At 43.6% G+C, this 20502-nt stretch overlaps 1 protein-coding gene across 3 annotated transcripts in view; it reads left to right on the top strand.

Annotated features, from left to right (window-relative positions):
• Positions 1-1994: 1994 nt before the first annotated feature.
• LOC147621442 (beta-glucosidase 24-like) overlaps positions 1995-20502 on the top strand; it is a 53829-nt gene continuing 35321 nt past the window's right edge. For 2 of the 3 annotated variants that reach the window (XR_015269829.1, XM_086824177.1), the window contains exons 1-7: positions 1995-2400; positions 2717-2777; positions 3604-3662; positions 3742-3817; positions 3922-3993; positions 18717-18810; positions 18906-19161. Coding sequence is in view for 2 of the 3 variants with exons in the window: in XM_086824177.1 (XP_086680303.1) it covers positions 2242-2400; positions 2717-2777; positions 3604-3662; positions 3742-3817; positions 3922-3993; positions 18717-18810; positions 18906-19161 (777 nt within the window). In the remaining variant the exon portion in view is untranslated. The remainder of the gene's footprint in view (positions 2401-2716; positions 2778-3603; positions 3663-3741; positions 3818-3921; positions 3994-18716; positions 18811-18905; positions 19162-20502) is intronic. The other variant, XM_086824178.1, reaches the window with a different exon arrangement.

The raw sequence follows: 20502 nt of genomic DNA on the forward strand, positions 1-20502 counted from the left end.
GATGTTGTATTATTCATTGCACCTTATGAGAAACTCCACACATTTCTCGTTGCACTTCTGCATTCGTATGTTATCCTCGGTATGCCATGGAGACAGCATAACCCACGCATTTATTACAACTCTCTTGATTTATCATTTGTTTTCAATGATGAGCGTGTCTATCTGAAAGGATTAAGAGAATCTAGTAGATGTGCACTCCTTAGTCACACCCAACCATGAGGAAAAAGGAGAAGTTTTATTTAGTCTTGGTTAACGAGTTTACTGCTTCTAAACCAACTCCTAAGAACTCATGGCGGCATGAACAATTTATTTCATAATTTTTGGATTATTTCATAAATGAAATACCACCAGGTTTGCCTAATTTGAGACTACAAGCCAATAGGATAGACATTATCCCTAGTAGCATTCCACCTTGTAGAGCTCCTCATAGGGTAAACTTTTTAGAGAAAAAAGAGATCTAGAATCAGATACATGACTTACTTTTGATAGAAAACTTATCAGGCCTAGTAGTTCAATATACAAAGCACCCATTCTCCTTGTAAAAAAGAAGAATGGAACATCTGGCATGTGTATAGACTACCAAGTGTTGAATAAGAATGCTATCAAGAATAGGTATCATATACCCCATGTAGACGATCTCTTAGACAAGTTGAAAGGAGCTAAGATATTTTCCAAGATTGACCATCAAGCTAGAGTGGCCGAAAAGGATGTCTAAAAGACTATCTTTCGCACGCAAACGAGTCATTATGAGTTTTTAGTAATTCCATTCGAACTTACTAATGCTCTAGCTACATTTAGTCATATAGTGAACCGTATACTCGTGAAGCACTAGAATTTTGTGGTTGTCTTCTTTGATGATATTTTAGTCTTTAGTAAAGATGAGGACAAGCACGAAAGGCATTCAGAGAAAGTGTTCAACCTTTTGAAGGAGAATCAACTCTATGCCAAGAGTGATTTCTTCCAAAAAGAGATTGAATACCTTGGGAACATCATGTGTCGGAGATTGTAGATCTAGATTCTACTCTTCAAGATCTTTCTAATGATATGTCACATGAGGAGGTTTTGATAAAATTTTGGACAAGTTCACTATGATCCCATTTTTCAAACGGGAATGAGATTTTTTCCAAAATATCTAAGAGAGTGGAGATGCATGTGTGTAGTCTCGATGAATTTCGCGATGGTTGTGAGAGTAGTCGGCTTTCACAAGTGGTGGTGTGTATGGGTTGGTCCCTTTCTCGAGCACTACGGTGGTTCAAAAAGGACCAGGGTGGATTCGGCCAAGCAAGTGGTGCTCAAACGAACTTGGTGTCTATGTTGGGTAGGTATGGCACATGCACGTTGACACATGAGAGTGGGTCATCATGTGTCTAGCCACATGATGACACTCCAATTTATCATTGAAGGGGAGTGTTGAGAGACTCATTGCATGAGGGCAATGCTAAATTGTATGGGTGATGGGTGAGTGAGATGCACCTCGCTTAAGAGGGGGTGTTGAAATATGTAAGCTTGGTTTATGCGTGTGGGAAAGCTCTCTAAAAGTGCTAGATATTGTGTGAGTTTTGGCCACTCATGTGGAAAGGAGAGTGCCACATGTAAAGTTGGATGGGTGGCTATCTATATTAGAAGCCACATTGTATGGTTCATTATGCATATGCAATAGAGTTGTGTTGAGTGTGCTACACTCTCTCTCTCTCTCTCTCTAGTCATGAGTTCTTGGTGTGGTTTAATCCACCTTAGTTTATGCTTAATCTACGTTGCTAATCACCATGATCAATCCCATAGTAGGATTCTTAACAATCTTCTTCTCGTGGATTCTCTTGGCATCGTTGACACTTTGTGATGACGATTTACGGTCACAGCGATGATTTTGTATTGATTCTTTCATAGTTAATAGAACTCTCTTTCTTGCTAGAGAGAGAGAAAAAAAGATGATAAAAAAAATCATAATTTCGATAGTGTTTCATAAAGATCACTTTATTCATGGGTATTTTTTCATCATTTGATTTTCTGGAATATTTTTCCATTTTGGCGCCTGGCTTATGTATGCGTTTTGCAGGGCATCATCATTTGGCGGACGCGTGTGCTGACACGGGTGTTAAATAATAATCGAGGACAGCGCTAGTGCACCATTTGGCAGACGCGTGTGCTGCAAGAAGGGGCCATTGGTGTGAATAGTTAATCGCTTCGGAAGGGGTGATCAGTGTGTGTTAGTAAAGTACTGGGCTTCAATTTTCTCTCTCCATGGCTTCGTCTTCCTCCTCCTCTTCTGTGTCACCGCCCGTAGCCGCCCTCTCTAACAAGCATCCGCACGTGGAGAACTTGTCCGCTGCCGAGGCTTCCCTTTCTCGGGAGGATTTCCCCGCCGGCTTCGTGTTCGGAACAGCTACCAGTGCGTTACAGGTCACCACGCCGCTCTATTATTATTATTATTATGCAAGCGAGATTTTAATATTAGCAAATAACACGGCGCCAAAATGTTGTTTTTGGGACTTTTTCAAGAATTAACAGTGCTTAACAGTGCTTTTCTAAGGTTTCACTTACAAGTCGCACTTCCAAAAAATTAAATTTGAAATTAAAAAAATCCTCCCTTTTCCCTGGCCTCTTTTCTCTCCCAGGTGAAAAAAGAGTAAGGTGTTATTAGTAGAGAGTAGATTTGTTGGGAGATTTTAATAGTTATTTTTTAGCGAGATCTTATGCTGCTTTTCGCATGCTACAGGTGGAGGGTTGTGCTGGTGGCAAAGGCATGAGCATTTGGGACGACTTCGTTCAACTACCTGGTATCATCCTCTATCTTTTTTTTTTCCGTACACACCCGGGGCCCACTCAAGTGGGTGGAGTCGATTTCCCCTTACAACAATTAGCCAATTATCATGGTCGGGCAAGGGCCACGTACTATCAGGCAAGAGCCACGAATTAGGCATCCCATGACCACTGCGATGAGTCGAGCGCTGGAACAGCGGAGGGGTCTCGTATGGATCCTCCTATCTCGGGTGATCCACCACCCGAGGAGGAGGAGTCACTCGAGTGTTCAAGGGGCAAGAGCCCGAGCAACCAAACACATAAAGCGAGCATAGGTGTCCCTTTATAACATGAGAGAGCCTAGTGGGACTTGAACTCATAACCTAGTTTGACCACTACACTAACTCAGTTGTGTTGGGACGGACGGTATCATCCTCTATCTATTTTTTTTATCTACAATAAGTACGATATCTATACAAAAGGGGTAACCTTTATTCACATTAGTGCACAGGTAGGTGAACCATGTGAACCACCACCCGCTCGAAAAAAAACCAGCATTTAGTGTAAATCCAACTTTAACTTTTGAAAATTACTTTTTTGAAATTTGAGTTGAAGATATGAATACCTTCAAAATTTCAAGGGTTGTAGTAGTAAAATCTTTTTAATTTTTGAAATTTGAGTTGAAGATATGAATACCTTCAAAATTTCAAGGGTTGTAGTAGTAAAATCTTTTTAATTTTCAAAAATTTCTCGAGTGATAATTTTCAAATTACTAGAGGGAGTCTATAACAACTCATGGATATTCGAATGTATCAACTTGTCAAAAGAGGGAGTTTATAACAACGCATGGATATTTGAATGCAGGAAAGATCATGAATGGAGATATGCCAACCATTGCATGCAACTTCTACGATCTCCACCAAGTAACCTTGAAAGCCTTGTTTTAGGTATTCATGTTCATGGCACCAAATCTCATGTGCTTGAATTGCTTTGGATCTCCAGGAATATGTAGAGGTGATGAAGAGCATGGGATGCAATGCCTTCCGCTTTTCCATCGCGTGGACTCGCATCTTCCCTAGTAAGATCTATCCATAGCATAATATCCCCCACAAATACGTTTTAAATGCATTTGTCCATATTCAATGATAATTTCTTTCTTTTTTACACTCCTACCTATTGCAGATGCCACTGGAGAGCTGTCCACGGAAGGAGTGGCATACTATAACAGAGTCATCGACTGCATTGTCAAGGCTGGTAAAACTTGATTGCTAGTTTACACTTATAAATCTTAATCTTAGAGCGTTAAGTCATCTAATCACATTAAATACAATAAGCTGGTTTAATAAATTAATGCAGGGTAATAAAGTATCAAATCACCCAAGCCAAGTCAGCCCTGGTGTCCCATACCACTAGAGTTTGTCCTAAGGACCCTCAGCAAGACCGCCTATGTATCGCCATGTCCATGGCATGAGTGAGAGTACTATGGTCTAGGCACATACCAACGGCCACAAGTAAGATAGTCTTATAACACAATAACCCATAATTCACTTATATAGTGACTAGTGCCGCTATAAATAACCATCCAGTAACCATGGATTATCAATAATAATGAACCCTAGCCACCTGTAGCATGCTTGCGGACTTCTCCCTAATCTCAAAATCTCCGCTCTAAACTAGCAATTGTCTCCCAAGTCAAGTTCTCCACCACCCTATCTTTCCACTTGATCTTATACTCAGGGATCAACTTATTCCTAAGCTTTCTCTCCTTGAAATCCAATATAAGCTTTGGTTTATGTGGAACAAAGGACAAATCTTGAACTTCTACCAGCTCTTGAGTTGTAACAACGCTATCCTTGCTCCCATTTTCTCCTTAAGTCTATTGACATGAAAAACTGTATGAACTTTTACATTCGGAGGCAATTTTAACTTATAAAGTCAACAATACCTAGAGGATAACTTCCCAACCTTCCACCCGCAACGTCTTAGAACTTTTGAGTATCCGTAGATATACTAGCATTCCCAAACTCCCTTAGCGAAACACTTCCTATTAGCATTAAACCCATGCTCTATCCTAAGCACTTTTGATAGATTCCCGTGCACTAACTAGCATCTCCTACATATCGGCTGAGAAACCTTTAGCCGCATAACCTTTATACTCTTAAGTCTTGACATAGTTACCGGAGATCTAGGTTGGTAACCTACATTAGCATAAACAGACTGTAACTAGTACCCGAATGCTTAGCACTATTAAAGGAAACCTCGACCATTGGGATGTGCCTCTCCCAATCAGATGGTCGCTTGGAGACGTATGCACGAAGCATATCCTCCAGAACATGATTCAATCTCTCCGTCTGCCCATCAAACTAAGGATGATTAGAGGAACTCATACTCAGCATAGTCTCCAATTTTTGGAAGACTAGCTGCTAGAAGTGTCCAGAAAACTTGGAGTCCCTGTTACTCACTATGTCATAAGGCAATCCATACAACCTGAAAAGATGCTTAACAAATTGTTGCACCAAATCAGTTGCTCTAACGATTGACCTTGTAGGTAAAAACCTCGTCATCTTTGTCAGTCAGTCTACCACCACCCAGATGGCATGGTTCGTGGCAATCCGATAATAAAATCCATGGAAATACTTTCCCGTTTCTCAAAAGGAATCTCCAAAGGATGTAACAACCCTCTAGCTAAGGCTCTCAGCCTTATTTTGATGACATTTCGCCACATAGTCCTGGACTTTTGCTTTCATCTTAGGCCAGTAAAACGTCTGTTTTACCAAAATCATAGGCCTGTTGTATCCCTAGATGACTTGCTGCTATAGGATAGTCATGACATTCATAAAGGATCCTTTTCTTAATCTCACCTCAATCCGGTACACAAACTCTATCATCCCAGAACAATAACCCATTCTGGATTAAGTATTGACTACCAGCCACCCTAACAGGTGGTGTGACCCCTGAGTCTTCATCTAAAACTGTGGAGCTTCTTGCCTAAAATGCCCATCGGGTTTGACACAGCCCTCTCAAGGAATCATACAAGTCGGCAATAATTTTGATGAAAATTAAAAGATTCACCTCCCCAACCTGACTCAAACCATCTTTAACTTGGTTGAAATTGCCCTGCCTATACTTAATCTCCATATCAAAGTCCTACATAAGCTCTGTCCACCGTGCCTTCCTCCCTCTCAACTCAGCTCTATCCCAAATATACACGATCGACTCATAGTTAGTTAAGACAACAAATTTGGATCCATACAAATAATGTCTCCAAATTTTCAATGCATGTATAACCAATCGCATACAATTCTTTCTCTTGGGCATGCCACTTGACCTGGCTATCATCAAGCTTCTTGCTTTCAAATGCCATAGGTTGGACCCCCTCGAACAAGATAGCCCTTATCGCATCATCCTTGGCATCACTCTCAACCACAAATGTTATAGGTCAGACCCCCCCGGAACAAGGTAGTCCCCTATTGTGTAACTGTTGGCATCTAATACGAGAAACTCGTAATGACGATACCGTGTACGAAAACCTATCTTAAAGGACTTCTTCCTCGGATATACAAATACGAAGGTCGATCTTCGTAAAATAGGTAGCACACCCTGCAACTTATCTATCAAATCATTCTCTATGGAAGAGGCGTGATAATGTGAATGCACCAAATCCTAAAGTGCATATGTTTTTGAATGTGCAGGGCAATACTTCACATGATAATCGCAACTTTATTCAACTTTTTTGAATTAACACACATCCGCCAAGTGCCGTCCTTCTTGTGCTTCAAAAGCGTTGGAGCTTCTCAGGGAGATTTACTCCCGCGTATCTGTCCCATCCTAAGATATTTCAACAAGTGTCTAGCAATCTCCTCCTCTTCCAACTAGCTCATCTTGTAAGGTGCGATAGTCACACAGGCTAAGGCTCCATAAGAAAATCAAGCTTATGATCCACTGAGCTATTAGATGGCAAACCATAAGGCAATTCAATAGGGAAGACATGCAAAATCCACCTTAATGCCCTCTAAAGTCCTTGTCTCCCACGCGTCCAACTTAACACGCCTGGGGGATAGGCCCACACTTACACCACTGGCATGGTTGGTGAGATCATGGGTGATATGCGACCAGTGGGATGACAGGCTATGTGACAGCCATTCTAAAGACTGGCATAATTATAGCGCCAGCTCATTTAGTTGGGTTCACACTATAGAGAACCCTAGTATGTATTTGGTTGAGTACCATTTCATATGGCATGTACTCTTATCTTTGTATATGGTGTGTTGAGTGTTGTGTGAAGAAGAAGAAGATTTTCAGCCTCTCACCTTATGTGTTCCCTTTCAGGGTTTTGTGAGTGTGTGTGCGCTTGCAAGAGCTCAAGCTCTCTTCTCCCCTGCATCTTTTCAGAGAAAAGCAACATGGGTAGTATGGCAGCCATATAAAGACTCCATACAGTAGTCAGCAACCATATGGGTACCCTAGCATAAGAAGCAAACATGCTTTAGTTGGTCAGCATCAGAACTTGCAAGAGCAGCAGGTCGTGAAGTGCTCCAGTCGGCCAACATTAGCAAGGCAAAAGGGACAGCTTGCACAGCATTTAATGCTGTAAAAGAGCATTTTTTGTCCCATCGCAACAGGCTGGCAGCATGAAGATAGCCGACCAGCTGCATAAATGCATATAAAAGTAAATGTTCAGTCCACAACATAAATCATTCTCATCAAATCAGTTTACAAGCAGTCTACAAGCATTTATGTGTGCCTAGAGCCTCCAGCCTCTTGAGCATACATTCAGCATTCAGCACTTTGATGTGCTACAGTCCCAAGGCCTCCGTGAAGAGTTTCTTCAGCATTCAACCAACATATGTGCATCCCATAGTTCTGAGTTTGCATAGTGGTCATCGAAGAGCTATTCAAAGGAGCTTGATCAGCATATGGTTCAGCTTGTGTTTGGTCTACTTCATCCTCAGTCATCATTCATACTTAGTGTACAAATTTCCCCAAAGAAATATAAGAAAATACTCTTGCTTGTTGCAAGGGGGGACCCTTCAATGGGTAATTGGGACCCAATACTATGTCGACTGTATTATCACTCTCTCTTCTCTTCTCTCTCAAAAATGGAATTGCATAAACTCACGGGTATAAAGAAGGCTTTGTTGGGCGTAACGATGATCAACCTACTGCATGCTACATTGGTATGAGAGTTGCAGGTTGTGAGTCGTGACCCAACTTGGCTACCCAAAAGTGAGAGCATTCCGTGGATGGTAAAATTGCAGTCCAGAAAAATCATCCAAGCCTCCACAATGTTAGAAGAGACATCGTCAGAAAGCTACAAAGAAGATATGGAAGGAGAGATCTACAAGGAAGACACCACCACTACTACAGGAATGCTTCTGCAAAACAGTAAAGACTTTATCAAATTACTCTTGGGGCATAACAGATTGCTAAGGCAACATATAGAGGCCAAAGAAAAGAAAGTTGAGGAGGCGGCTAAAAAAGCCAAGGAAGCAGTTGAAAAGCCAAAAGAGCTCTCAAAATTGGAGAGAGAGTTCCTCATCATGGAGCAACAAAGGCAAAAAGAAGACACCAAAAAGGCTGAAGAATGACGGGCCAAAGAAGCTCGACGTTAGGATGAACGAAGGGCTGAGGACGCCAAACGCAGGGTTGAAGAAGACCAAAGAAGGGCTGACCAAGCAACCCGAGAAAGACTTGAATGTGAAGCTATGCAACTCCATAACGAGCGGTTGATAGCCACTATGGGTACAAATATGTTGTCTCTTCTCCCATCCTCCACCATCCCAATCATACGAGCTCAACCAAATTTTAGTAAGTATGATGGTAAGTATGATGGTGAGTGTGATCATGCTGTAGTCATGGAATTCATTCATCAATTTGTAGCATATTTTCCATTGGCTACGCTTTCAAGTCCTCAAGATTGAGTCCATCTGGCACCACCTCACCTTTCCGGCGAAGCGGTCACTTGGTGGCTGCATTGGTCGAGTCCACATGTAGACTTGATCACAAGGGCTCCACAGTATGTATGGGACACCTTCGTGTCCGATCTCAAAAAATGGTTTCTACGTCCCCAATACATGATCAACCTTGAGGATGAGTTTTACAGATTCTCCCAAAATGGGTCACCCGTGTTGACATACTCTAACAAAGTTATCACGTCAACATAGCAGTTAGGCAGGATAAGTTGAAACAGTTCATTAGAGGTTTGGATACTAACATCAGGTTTAGTGTACGTAATTTTGAGTCACAGTCCTATGACAGGGCTTTAGAATCAGGTAATGATGCTGAACAGAGGTAAGCCCAAGTAGATCCAGACTGGCTCCAAACCTCAACAACAATCATCTACCACCCAAAAATCATCATCTCAAGGAGGGAAGGGAGCTCAGAACAGCAAAGACAACAAGAAAGATTCCGAGAGCACCTCAGGAGGCAAGAAGGATAAACACTTCAAGCCTAAGAAAACACCCGAGGAAAAGGCCAAGGAGGGTATTACTGGTTGATATCTCCTACCAGAAGAGCAAACGCGGTATAAGGAGGAGAACATATGTTTGTTCTGCCACACCGTAGGGCATGGTAAGAAAGATTGTACCAAGTGGCAGGTTGTACAAGCCTCCAAGACCTGTGCCTCCACAGTAGCCACCACCACAGTCGCATCTACACCTCCCACATTGGCCACCAATGCCATCAAACTCTTACCCGCCTTAAACGCAGTAGAGAGGGGCTCCGCGAGCTATATGTGGCGGTATGCTACTTTCCCCAGCCCACTCCAGGTTTGCACCATGAGGAGAGTCGCCCTATATACCATTATATGATGATATCATGAGGTTTGCCAGCATGGGAGACATATTACTATTGGGAGACTTTAATGCACGTACAGGCACAGAGCAAACAGAGTTGTATGATACTCAAGAGGCTATGTACCGGGAGATCACGGCAGAGGATGTAGGGTTGTAGGGATCAGCAGAGGATTAGGGGGAGATTACAGATTATGGCAGGCATTTTCTCACACTCGGGAGTGCACATGGGTTGGTCATATACAATGGCTTATGAAGATGGCAAGGATTAGATGCTCTCACACACTGGAACTCTAAAGGGGGAGTGAGCACAGTGGACTACTTGATGGGATCTCCTTCATTGATACTTGATGTGCGGGGTTTCACGATTTCCAGTAGGCCCATTCGCATAGCAGCCGATCATGCATACCTGAGTTTCACACTAGTAGGTAGATCCCCGAGAGATGGGCCAGCCACTCATCTACCTAGGTACCCGAGTTATCAGTTTACACGTGAGACAGTTGGGGTTTATCGAGATGCAGTATCTGATGGCTTGTTCGCCTTAGACCCGCATAGCCCTCTGGACGAGATCACGAGAGGATTGGCAGGTGTACTACATGCATCCGCCTCATATGCGTTTCCCTGCACTATGATCCCTTCCACCCACCCCCGCAGCACTGCCCCACAGAACAGTTGGTATGATGATGAGTGTCGTGAGACACGAGCACAGCTACAACGTGAGATTGCCATTGGGTCTCGCACGCATAGACAGGCCAGGATGATCTTTCGGCGCCTTGTGCGGAGGAAGAAACGAGCCTATCTGGCTAAGCTAGAGGAGGAGATCTACCAACTCTTCCTGGGGAAGGACAGCAAGAGGGCATGGAAGATGTTTCAGGAGAGACAGCCTGGTACTCCGATTACTGTACCTGAGGCATGGCATACTTATGCTAGAGAGCTATATGATGCACCAGGATAGCCCCCCACCCCCCCTCCACTGTTGGGAGCTAGACCGGCTAGCAGCACCTTTTTTACTATGCAGATGGTGCTAGATGTGACAGACAGGTTACAGAATAGACAGGCACAGGATCATGATGGGCTAGTTGGAGAGCACTTCTCATATGCACGAGACACTTTGGCTCCGCTCATCGTACATGTGTTTAATCGTGCCATTTGTGAGGGTTTCCCGACAAGCTGGACAGAGCATATCATTGTACCACTCTTTAAGAGTGGGGACCCCATGGTACCAGGCAACTACAGGACGATCATGATTGGTCATTACTTGGCCAAATTATATGGCTCTATATTGGAGTCGGAGCTGAGCCGATGGGCAGAGACGCATGGTCATCGAGCACATGGACAGGCTAGCTTCAGGAGAGGATTTACTACCTTGGATCACATACTGACACTTCGGGCACTTATTGAAGAGGGCAGGGCACAGAAGAGAAGGATATATTGCTGCTTTGTGGGCTTCCGCAAAGCCTTCGATACCGTACCACGTGAAAAGATGCAGGGGGAAAGAGAGCTTGAGCTCTTGCAAGCACACACACACTCACAAAACCCTAATAGAGAACACACAAGGTGAGAGGCTGAAAATCTTCTTCTTCACTCAACACTCAACACACCATATACAAGATAAGAGTACACACAATATGAAAGGTACTCAACCAATACATACACGGGTTCTCTATAGAGTGTGAACCCAACTAAATGAGCTGGCGCTATAACTATGCCAGTCTCTAGAATGGCTATCACACAGCCTGTCATCCCACTGGCCGCATATCACCCATGATCTCACCAACCATGCCAGTGGTGTAAGTGTGGGGCCTATCCCCCAGGCGGGTCATCAGTGTCCACCGCCTCACTAGACGAGCTCGATATCTCAACACTCCCCCTCGAGCTCAACTCCATCTCATGTACACCAAGCGAAGCCCTGAATCTGCGGAGCTTCTCTGTACCCAATGCTTTGGTGAAGATGTCAGCTACCTGATCCTCTGTGCTGACATAAACAAGGTCAAGGTCTCCTGCCAAGACCTTCTCTCTGACGAAATGATAGTGGACCTCTATATGCTTCGTGCGAGCATGAAAAACTGGGTTCCTGGCCAACTGTATACTGCTAATGTTGTCACAAAAAATGACAACTTGTCTATCCACTGACAGACCCAAATCTGCAAGTAGCTTTCTCAACCAAGCTACCTCACATGCTGCCATAGCAGCTCCTCTGTACTCGGCCTCTGTACTGGATAGAGCAACCATAGGTTGCTTCTTGCTGCTCCAAGTCACAGCAGCACTCCCCAAAGAAAACATGAATCCACTGGTAGATCTTCTATCTGAGATACTACCAGCCCAATCCGCATCTGTGTATCCATGTACACATATCTCTGTCCCAGTCTCATAGAATAGTCCACAATGCAAAGTAGACCTCACATACCTCAGTATGCGTCTCAATGCATCCAAATGCGGTTTCCGTGGAACCTGCATAAACTGACTCACCAACCCAACAGCATAGCTCAAATCTGGCCTGATGATCGTCATGTATATCAAGCTTCCTACTATGCGCCTATACATAGTAGGATCCTCCAAAATCTCTCTTGAATCTGCACTCAACTTGCCATTCTGATCTAATGGCACTGAGGTAGGCTTACAGCCTGTCATACCATACTTGGACAACATGTCCAAGCCATACTGTCTCTGCAGTAATCCAATACCATGTGGTGACCTAATCACCTCAATGCCCAAGAAATATCTGAGCTCCCCCAGATCCTTCATCTCAAACTTCTGTCTAAGCAAGATCTTTATATCAAAGATCTCTGCATCATGGTCCCCTGTAATGATCGAGTCATCTACATAGATGACAACAAGCACAACCCCTCTATCACCATGTCTCACATACAGCGAGAAATCTGCATTGGCTACATGAAAGCCAATAGTGATAAGATATTCAGAAATCTTGTCAGACCATGCTCTTGGTGCTTGCTTTAAGCCATACAAGGCTTTCTTCAACCTGCAAACATGCTCGGGGTGACTCACATCCTCATAACCAGGTGGCTGCAACATATACACCTCTTCTTGCAAATCCCCATGCAAGAATGCATTCTTTACATCCATCTGATGTAAAGACCATTGCTTTGACGCAGCCACTGCTATCACAACTCTCACTGTTGCCATCTTGGCAACTGGGCTGAAAGTTTCCTCATAATCAATGCCATATGTCTGCGCATACCCTTTGGCTACCAATCTAGCCTTGTACCTGTTCATGCTTCCATCACTGTTATGTTTTACTTTGTACACCCACTTGCATCCAATGGCTTTCTTGCCTTCAGGCAATTGCACTAAATCCCAAGTTTCATTTCCATATAGTGCATCCATCTCCTCATCCAGAGCTTTCTCTCGACACACATTTCCAACAGCCTCATCAATGCATGTGGGCTCTACAACCTGCACAACCTTTGCCATATTGCATAGTGATGTGCCACATAACCATCATAGGTAAACCTCTGCATAGGGTTTTTCACTCTCCCAGATCTTCGTAGCTTTTCATTCATGGCTTCCATAGCCTTCTTTACACTAGGTGTTCTCATAGCTGGGATCCCAAGCTCCTCATCAAGGCTCATCTCTGAGCCACTAGATTCTCCATCAACATGAGAATGCCGTGCAGAAATGTCAGGCATACCAAGGGGCTCAACCACTTTCTCTTCTCCTTTACGTGATGTACTAATCAAATTTGCAGGACTGGTATTATGATGCAGCCTGCCACTCCATGGTCTATCAACAGACCCACTAGATGAGGACTCTCCTGGTCCACTCAAAGACTGTGATTGCTGACTTGCATTCTGTGCAACCTCACTTTCACTCACATCAGCCCCAAGAGCTTCTTTTTCAGCAGCATACCAGTTGCTCATCTCATCAAAGACAACATCCCTGCTTACCCTCAACTCACGTGTAGCAGGGTTATAACACATGTATCCCTTTTGCTCCAGGGAATATCCAATAAACACACATTTTTCAGCTTTCGGATCCAGCTTAGTTCTCAGCTCATCTGGCACATGTACATATGCAATGCATCCAAAGACTTTCAGATGAGACAAATCTGGTTTTCTGCCAGTAAACCTCTCCTCTGGAGTTACATCATGTATGGCTGCAGTTGGAGTCCTGTTCATGATGTATACTGTTGTAGAAACAGCCTCAGCCCAATAGCTATGCGGCATATTCTTCTCTTCCATCAATGCTCGCGCAATCTCAGCAATGTGCCTGTTTTTCCGCTCAGCAACTCCATTTTGCTGTGGAGTGTATCTGCATGTAAACTGTCTCCGAATACCATTTTTCTTCAAAAATTTAGAGAACTCATTGGAGAAGTACTCTCCCCCTCCATCTGACCTTAGGCACTTTACATATTTCCCTGTTTGCTTTTCAACCAAAACTCTGAAATTCTGAAAGTGAGTGAACACCTCACTCTTCTCCTTCATGAAATATACCCACACTTTCCTTGTGTGGTCATCAATGAATGTCACATAATACCTGCAGCCTCCCATAGACATGGTCTTCGTAGGACCCCACACATCTAAATGCGCAGCATCTAGTGCATTTCTGCTCACATATCTGTTACGTGGAAATACATGCTTTGTTTGCTTTCCAAATTGACATGCTTCACATATTCTCTGCATACCTTCCACTTTAAACTTTGGCAGTCCTGTCACAATTCCTTTAGTCTGCATAGACTTCATTCTCTGCACACACACATGTCCAATTCTTTTATGCCAAATGTCTGTGTCTGCAACAATTCCTAAACCATTTGCAAACATCGCAGCACTCATTTCAGGCATGTCTACATTCAACGTAAATATTCTGCCCACTCTGTTGCCTTTTGCAACCAACCTGCACTTGTCTTTAAAGTCTTCAACATAACAACCATCAGGGTTAAACCAAACCTGGGAACCCTGCTCAATCATCTGGCCAACTGAAACCAAATTCTTTGTTATGTTCGGAACGTGAAGTACATCTGCAAGGTACTTCACTTTGCCATCCTGCATAGACAATGGCACATCTCCAACATGGGCAATTGGATGAGCAGTGTCATCCCCTGTTTCCACAAAACCTGGTCTTTCCGGGTTTTTCATCTCCTTGAACCACTCCCCATGACTAGTCATGTGGTTTGAAGCACCTGAATTCACATACCATACATCATCTTTTTGTGCTGCATCAACATTTTCAGACATGGCATTCACGACATGTTGCATAACAAACAACCTTTCATTATCCTCATTATTTCTGCTTGAGGATGCATAGTTGTTCTGCTGCACTTTCCCATTTTGCATGTCAGCCTGCTTCTTATAACATTCTGCTTGCACATGTCCAGGCTTACCACAATAATAGCATTCACGTGCATCATTATACTGCCTTTGTCAGTTTCCACGGCCTCTTTGACTCCCCTTGCCTCTGAATTTGTCTCTTCCACCTGCGTGTTGTTGTTGTTGTTGTTGTGTATTCTGGGACTGTTGTTGCTGCTGTCTGCTGGCCATAATTTTGATTACCTGTTCGGCCACCTCCTTGACCGCGTCCACGACCTCCTCTACCTCGTCCTCTTCCTGAACTTGTGTAGAAGGCCTGTTGCTCTGAACTGTTTTTGTTTTGTGAAGACTGTTGGTCTTCACCCAAGCTCTTCTCTTCTATAATCAGCATAGACACCAAATCTGTAAAGTTGGGAATGTTTTCCCGAGTCTGAATAGACGTCTTGAATGCCTTGTATTGTGGCCCGAGACCACGTAGACAGACCTCCACCTTATCATCATCATCTACTGACACACCAATAGATGCAAGGGATTCCACAATACTCTTTATCTTCAACGCATAGTCATTCACAGACATGCTCTTTTTCTCCATAGTATGAAGTTCATTCTTCAACTGTATCTTACGTGCCTTGGTATTTGTTTCATAAAGCTTTACCAAGGTGTCCCACGCCTCCTTGGGGGATTTGGCATCCTGAATGTGCCCAATCATGGTGTCCTGTATACTAATGGAGAGCCAATACATAACTTTCCTGGCTCCTTGGTTCCAGTCTTTAAACTCTTTCATATCTGCAGCAGTCGGATCTATGTCCGGTATCTCTGGTGCCTCTTCATGCTCACCTTCTATGTAGTCCCAATAGCCCTTTTCCATCAGGAAATTCGTCAACCTGAACCTCCGAGCATGGAAGTTATTCTTATCAAGCTTCTCAGCCACAATCTGGGTTATCCCATCATTTGACATCTTGGTAAACACACAATTTTACCAGAAACAGCACTCTGGTTTGTCCTGCACAAACTGCTGTATTTTCTGCAGCAGTACTGTAGTACTCTCAAATGTCACAACCAGTGTCATGGACATCATGTGCATGAGAAAGGTGATTAGTGATAAATCCTACACTAATCTAATGTGATTAAAGTGAATTAATCTAATAATATGAGTAGAGGAAATTAGTATAAGGTGGATGTAATCTAAGTTTACTCCTGTTGATGAGTAAGTGCAATAGACTCAAGCACAATTATGTTACAAGATTAAGACTTGTACTCATAAAAAAAGAGATTTGACACAACATCTTCTCTTCTAGGTATAGATTGTAAACCCTTGTTGTTTTTGTTGTTTTTCCTCTTTTTTACTTGTATACAAGAGGCCTTGAGATGGGGAGGTGGTTAGATAAAGCATGATGTGGAACACCTCGATTAAGAGGAGATGTTGAGAGATGTAATCATGGTGTTGTGTGTATGTGGGAAAGCACCCTATAGGTTGAAGATATTGTGGTAAGATAAGAATGCCACATGTAATATTGTATGGTGTGTGAGTGTTGACCAAAAGAGTGAAAAGGGAAGAAAACTACATAGAATGATTATAGAATGCAATGCTCGGACGAAGCCAACAAACACTAAGGTGGTGCACATGCAGAGTCGTTTGCTATACGAAGAGCAACAAGTAGTCATGGCCTAGTAGAAGGACCGCTTCTACTTCAAGAGAACCTACCTCATGTTGACTCTCTTTGACACGTATATGCGTGACGTCACTGGGCCAGGAAAAGTGGAGCTGAATTGTGAACCTACTACAAACTTGGTCTAGGGTTTTTCCTTGGTGCAGCAGTATTGGTTGCTGGAAACAACCTTCGGCATGGACATGCTTTTTTAGTGTTACTTCATAATCCCCCTACTGCACCAAGGACGGGTCGAACCCTCCGTCCCCTTGGCTCCTACTCTAATGCACCATGCCACACGTGGCACCTACATCCTTCACATATATTAATGTTTGACTTTGGAATTATTATATCCTTTACAACCAGTAGAACCATATACATATGAATGAAAAGCTACCTAAATGCCATCATGTGAATGCACCAAGGAGGTGAATGAAATTATTGGGGGGAACCGTTTGGCCTGTGGTGATGCAAGCATGACCCCCCACCTTCTCATGTCTTGGTGGTTGATGATGGTTATCTTTTCCCTAGGAGGATCGCTATAAATCAGGACACTACCTATAGTTGATTTGAGTGCCCAACACAAGAGAAATTGAACAAATGAATGGATTGTATTGACTACCTTCAAGAGTAGGGAAAACCCCTGTTTATACAAAAATCTTGTAGGCATTACAATCCCCTCATGTGGGATAACTCTCACACCTCATGCTTTCACATGTGCCTACCATGGGCAACCTACACTGTACACCACCCCCTTAAAAGTGAAGTCAAAGGGGTAGCGATTCTAGCGTAAGCCTGGATGAACTCCCTAAAAAGCCAGTGAAACCAATAAATGATTTCACTTGCCTAATCGTCTGTGGAATGGGCCATTCCAAGACCTTTCGAACGTTATCTAGATCAATGCTCGCACCATCAATAGAGATGATGTGACTAGATACAAGAGTTCTTGCTTGAAGAAATCACACTTTGACTCCTTCGTATACAACTTCTCTGGTTTGAGTATCTCTAAGATTACTCTAAGATGTTGTATGTGGTCTTCCAATGACCTACTATAAATCAGTATGTCATCCAAGAAGACAGCAATCCACTTTTCGAGATATGGATGAAATAAATCGTTCATCATCTGCTGAAAAGTAGCACGAGCATTGGTCAACCCAGAGGGTAGGACCAAAGACCCATAGTGAGCTTGACCGTAGATCAATCTTGGTGAAATACTTAGCACCTCGAAGACGATCTACCGAGTCATCCATCCTCGGCAAGGATACCCATTCTTGACAGTGAGCTTATTCAAGCCTTTGTAATCTACACAGAACCGCATGCTACCATCTTTCTTCTGAGACAGAAGAGTTGGAGCGTCCCATGGAGACTTATTAAACCAAACAAAATCTTTATTAAGATAATCTTGTAGTTGCCAAGCAGTTTCATCCTCCTCCATCTGGCTAAACCAATAAGGTTACTAGGAGACAAGGTTACTACCAGGCAATAGCTCAATTGCATGATAAGGTTGCCGGGAGACAAGACTACTATGAGGCAATAGCTCAATCACATGATCAACGCTCCTCTCGGATGGCGGATCATTTGGGGAGCATTAGCCTCCGGCTCGGGGGCGATTCTGGATGGAATCTATGGTTGGGAGGTGAGCTAGCTTCCACCCTTTCTATTTGGTACTAATTTGGTTGCTTGTGTTTAGGGAGACGATGGGGATCTTACACATGCACTGCAACAACGAGGCTGTTGAGGGCATTGATGGCACTCTCACCCCCTCTAGGAGAGACCATGGACGGACCTTATACACACCTTGTGTATGGCACTCTCACCCCCTCTAGGAGAGACCATGGACGGACCTTATACACACCTTGTGTGGGCACTGGGACTGATTGACAGGAGAATCGGACCGCAGGGCACAATGTAGTGCACTTTCCTACGGACATGGAGTAGTGGCCGTTTCCTCACGAGCAGGGTTGTTGACATTCCTAGGAACTACAGCATGGCTTCCCCCAAAGGATGTAGTATCCCTCGAGCGGCCAGCCATGTAAGGAGTGTCCACTCCCTTTTTGAGTTTTTTGAGAAATTCACCTCTGTGGAGGGTTGTAGTCCACCCATGGGTGGATGTATAGAAGGATCTCTTTTTGGGAAAAAAAAGCATCGGATCCTTGCAAATATAAGTTGAGCCAGCTTCTTATAGTATGAATAGCTGCTAAAGTAACTGGTATGAAAATAAAATTAACATTTTAAGACAGTATGCCTGGTTGCTAAAGTGTGGTAATGATCAGGTATGGATCCTTGGGCTACTCTCTACCACTGGGACATGCCACTCTACTTGGAGAATGATCCCAATGTATGCGGTTGGAGAACTAAGGCTATAGTGTGAGTAGTCTTATTTATGTGATAACTGTTGCTTATTTTCATTAATTATGGTTGACTTTTTGCTTACATAATAATTTTTGAGGTTATGGCTACAGTGAACACTTTGTGAAGTTTGCTGAGGCTTGCTTCAAGCACTTTGGAGATCGGGTGAAATATTGGGTCACGCTTAATGAGCTCTACAGTTTTGTGTATCGGGGCTATGGAACAGGGGATTTTGCTCCCGGGCGATGTTCGGATGTTAGTGGAAACTCTTGCCCTGCTGGAGACTCTAGCACTGAGCCCTACATTGCTGCACACCATGCATTACTCTCCCACGCTGCCGCTTCCAAACTCTATAAACTTGAATTCCAGGTAAAATGCCCATGTTTTTACTAGCTCTTTATAGCACTACTAGGGGAGTTCAAGTAGTACCATTTGAAATGTCGTGAGTTCATTATAGAGATGCAAGCTTACTAGAAAGTTTTAGTATGAAATATCATAAAAATAGGTGATGCAAATGATTTTTTGGTGATGTATTAATTAATAATGCATGGAATGGTCTTTGGACCTTAGTTTGAAATAAGTTTGCATGATCCTCTTTTTTTCAAGGCAAAGGATTTTTATCACCTATGAATAGTATGACTGGAATTTCTTGTTTTTTTTCTGGTTGCACATTGTTGCGCTTTGCAGGCACAGTATAGGGTTGGAGAGGGTGAGGGGCAAGGCAGAACTGCTGAGGGAGGGGGGTAGGTAAAAACCTTAGGGGGTAGGTATGGTTGCCAATTTTGTGCATGCTGCCTGCAATGTTGTGTTTTGCTGGCCGCTGGTGCTTGGTGCCATCTGTGCTGCATCGAATGATTTCTCTCTCTCTCTCTCTCTCTCTCCCTCTTCCCTTCCTAACGCATGGCAACATTGGGCGGGCGCCTGGCTACGGGCTAGCATCCCTAGTAATGGGGCCGCTACAGTGCCTGTAGTGGTGCTGATGGCGAGCAAGAGTGAGGTTATTGGGGCAAGGATGGTTGAATGCAGGAGAGGCTGGGCAGTTGTAGGAGGTGCTGGCAGGCGCAGCACAGGGTTGGAGAGGGTGAGGTGCAAGGCAGAACTGCTGAGGGAGGGTTGCATTTGGTATTATTGTCTTTCACTATGTCTCAAATTATGATGTCTGGCCACCTTCCATGTGATTGTGAATGAAGCCCTGGTGCTGCTTTCTGGTTGTTGTGCTTCTTTGGCTTCTTGTCCTTTGTGGGATCAGCTACGAACGGATAAAAGAGGTGGACATGAGGGCTTGGTGCATCCTCTTAAAAGAGCGTCTTGGGAGAGGTTTATACTCTCTATTCATGGCAGAGATTGTTGGCATGAGGATGACATTTTGAGGAGTCCATCCACTCTTCTTTATTCATGGTCTAACAGGAGAAGAGATGCAGGATGTATCTATGCACGGTTAGACAGATTTTATGTGGATGATTGGGTGCTTGAAAGAGGTGGGCATACTTTTATTGCTACAGGCACCTCTAAATCGGATCATTGCCTAGTGGTTTTATGTATTAGAGATCCGAATTGCCATGGATCAGCATCCCACGTACGCATCCCTGATCATTTGTTTTCAGATGCAGAGCTGTCACGTCCTATGCTTGATATTTGGAGATCTCATGATCTCTTACAGGCCTTTCAAAGCTTGGCCTCTGCTCTCTGTGATATTAGTGACTTTTATCA

This window comes from Cibotium barometz, chromosome 30, assembly GCF_041138505.1.
Source record: "Cibotium barometz isolate CiBa-2024 chromosome 30, ASM4113850v1, whole genome shotgun sequence".
Lineage (NCBI taxonomy): Eukaryota > Viridiplantae > Streptophyta > Polypodiopsida > Cyatheales > Cibotiaceae > Cibotium > Cibotium barometz.